Genomic DNA, 2998 nt, shown 5'->3' on the forward strand with positions numbered 1-2998 from the left:
GAAGGAAGGAAGGAAGGAAGGAAGGAAGGAAGGAAGGAAGGAAGGAAAGGAAAAAAGAAAAGAAACCCCTACTTTGATGGACCCAGATAAACAGAAAGAACTTCTAGTTCTTCCCCAATGGTAGGGCTGGATTATTTCACCTTACATGAACCCTATTCTGCTAATAGAATGAAGACCTTCTGGAAGATATACTCTTCATGTCCTAATCTTAGACCCAATAAAGGACAAATCTACCTGCCAGGCTAGGAACATTAAAACTCAGAGCCATATTACTTTAAGAATTTAGGGTTGACAAATATAATTCTCTTATTTATTTATATATATTTGAGACAGAGTCACAGGTGATCTTGAACTCACTATGTAGCCTAGGATGACCTTGAACTCCTAATCCTCCAGTGTCCACCTCCCAAGTGCTAGGATTAGAGGACACACTACACCCAATTCAATATTTATCTTTTGTAAGAGTATTTTTAAAGGTTTATTATTATTACGTGTAAGTCTGTTGGTATGTACATCTGAGTGCTGTTCCCACAGGAAGGAGGAGGCATAAGTAGTTTTGGGTCACCAGCATGGGTGCTGAGCTTCTAACTCAGGTCCTCTGTAAAAGCAGTAAGTGCTCTTAAATGCCATGCTATCTCTCCAGCCCTCAGTGTCTGTAATTTGTCCTTAATGAAGGCCCATCTAGATTCATCTACAGGCTTTTGTTTTGGTTTCTTTTTCTTTTTTCTTGTTTTTCAAGACAGGGTTTCTCTGTGTACCCTGGCTGTCCTGGACTTGCTTTTGTAGACCAGGCTGGCCTTGAACTCATAGAGATCCACCTGCCTCTGCCTTCCAAGTGCTGGGATTAAAGTCATGTACCACTGCACCTGCCTCTTGGTTTGTTTTTTAAGACAGGGTTTCTCTGTGTAGCCCTGGCTGTCCTGGAACTCACTTATGTAGACTGGGCTGGTCTCGAGCTCCTCCGATCTCTGCCTTCTGAGTGCTGGGATTCAAGGTGCGCGTTACCACTGTCCAACTCTCCAGACTTTTAGTCACTTCAGTCTTCAAAACAACAAAACTCACAAGTAGAAATTAGGTAAATCATTTTCTGGAGACAGAGTCTCAGCATGTGGCCCTAGTAGGCCTGGAACTCATATCACTGACCTCCAACAGAGATCCATACCACAATATCACCTCATCAACAGATAAATGGCTTTGTGTGTGTGTGTTTGTGTGTGTGTGTGTATCAGGGTTTCTCTGTGTAGCCCTGGCTGTTTTGGAATCACACTCTGTTGACCAGGCTGGCCTCGAACTCACAGAGATAGAAGTTACACTTTCTAAATGACACAAACTGGTAAGACAAAAATAAAAATAGGCTTACGAGAGGGAAGGGTGACCAGTGATCTGTCAACTGCCTGGACAGTATGCACTTAGAAGTGAGAGTCTGAGGACTGAGGCTCCCATTAAAGCAGCACCCGTACATACTTGCTTTGCTTCAAATACATAGAGGAAGTAATCAGTTACATAACATGTCCAACTTTCTGGATCTGAACATACTAAGACTGTAAGAATTTGGGATTGCTTACCCCAATCCCAAGGAGGAAAGAATAAAAACATGAGGTGCTTAGACTAGAAGCCTTCTTGGAAGTTCAGGCAGGGCGAAATTTCTACTCTATCCTGATAGACTCTAAACCCCAGAGAGGGTCACAAAACATTGTTCCCACTGTCCTTATTTAGGACAGTGTGTAAAAGAAGGTTAAAAACAGGGCTCAGCGGTGAAGAGCACTGGCTGCTCTTCCAGAGGTCCTGAGTTCAATTCCCAGTAACCGCATGCTGTCTCATAACCATCTATAATGTGATCTTATGCCCTCTTCTGGCATGCAGGCATACATGGAGACAGAGCAACTCACATACATTAAATAAATAAATCTTTTTTTTTTTAAAAAAAAAAAAAAAAAAAAGGAGATAAAAAACAGCCCAGCCCAAAGTACTATGCACAGGGGATTTTAGCTGCCAAAGTCCCAACATACCTAAACAGCTAGGTATCAAAGACTGAGAAAGACCAGTACTCCTAAAGAACTCGTGGACTGATGCAGGCTGGGGAAGACACGCCACCAAAGATGACTGTTTTAGAAGTATGCTTCCTGCTGGCTGGGAGAAACAATGGATGAAAGAAAAAGTTCCTTCTTTATGACCCCCATTGATCTTACAATGCCACTGACAGTCACAATTAACCCAACCACAATGTCAGTCACACCCAACCACAAAGCCACCCAAGGTCATAAAGGCTGTGAACCAGACAACTGCAGCTTCCTACATAGCGGGTCAAATCAGGTACCCTCTAACATAGTCAGCCCCCATCACGGTGAGATGCTCTCTCTTTGGAACAGCCACCCCACCCCCCACCCCCAAAGTCCTCTACTCACCTGATTGCCAAACACAGCCACGGAGCAAGCTGTCGAGACCTCATCAGCCCCGAACCAGACCGAAGCAATGCGGGAGGGCATGCCCAGGATAAAGACCTGTGCCACAGAGCAGATGACCTGACCCACCATTGTGACTGCGAAGAGGTGAGGCTCCAGGCTGCCCAGCTTCACCCAGGCCCCCAGGCAGTTGAGAGCCGAGCCGGTGATAGCGATGGTACGAAGACCAAACTTCTCCAGCATCCAGGCCACCGGCAGGAGCAGAGGGATATAGGTCAGCATGTAACACATGGACAGCCAGTCGATGGCAAAGGCGCTGACGCCATAGAAGGTCATAAAGATGTTATTGATGGCGCCATACTGGATCCACTGGAAGGCATTGCACAAGGAGTAGCAACTGAACACCAGGACCACGACCCAACGGCGCTTGCTCACCTTGATCAGGCTGCCTTCCTGACCCGAGCTACTGGGCTGGGTCGTCACACCGCTGGGTTGAGCAAAGGTACTGGGGGCTGCTGAACTGCTGGGATGGACAGAGACGCTGGGGTCGATGGAGACGCTGGGATGGCCCGAGACGCTAGGATGGATGGAGACGC

At 46.4% G+C, this 2998-nt stretch overlaps 1 protein-coding gene across 1 annotated transcript in view; it reads right to left on the minus strand.

Moving 5' to 3' along the window:
• Positions 1-2998, minus strand: part of Flvcr2 (FLVCR heme transporter 2) — a 54769-nt gene that overhangs the window by 51245 nt on the left and 526 nt on the right. Inside the window, exon 1 of the mRNA XM_055593248.1 lies at positions 2406-2998. This exon is cut by the window's right edge and continues 526 nt beyond it. Within this exon, the coding sequence (XP_055449223.1) occupies positions 2406-2998 (593 nt within the window). The remainder of the gene's footprint in view (positions 1-2405) is intronic.

This window comes from Psammomys obesus, unplaced genomic scaffold, assembly GCF_907164565.1.
Source record: "Psammomys obesus unplaced genomic scaffold, mPsaObe1.curated_primary_1811, whole genome shotgun sequence".
Lineage (NCBI taxonomy): Eukaryota > Metazoa > Chordata > Mammalia > Rodentia > Muridae > Psammomys > Psammomys obesus.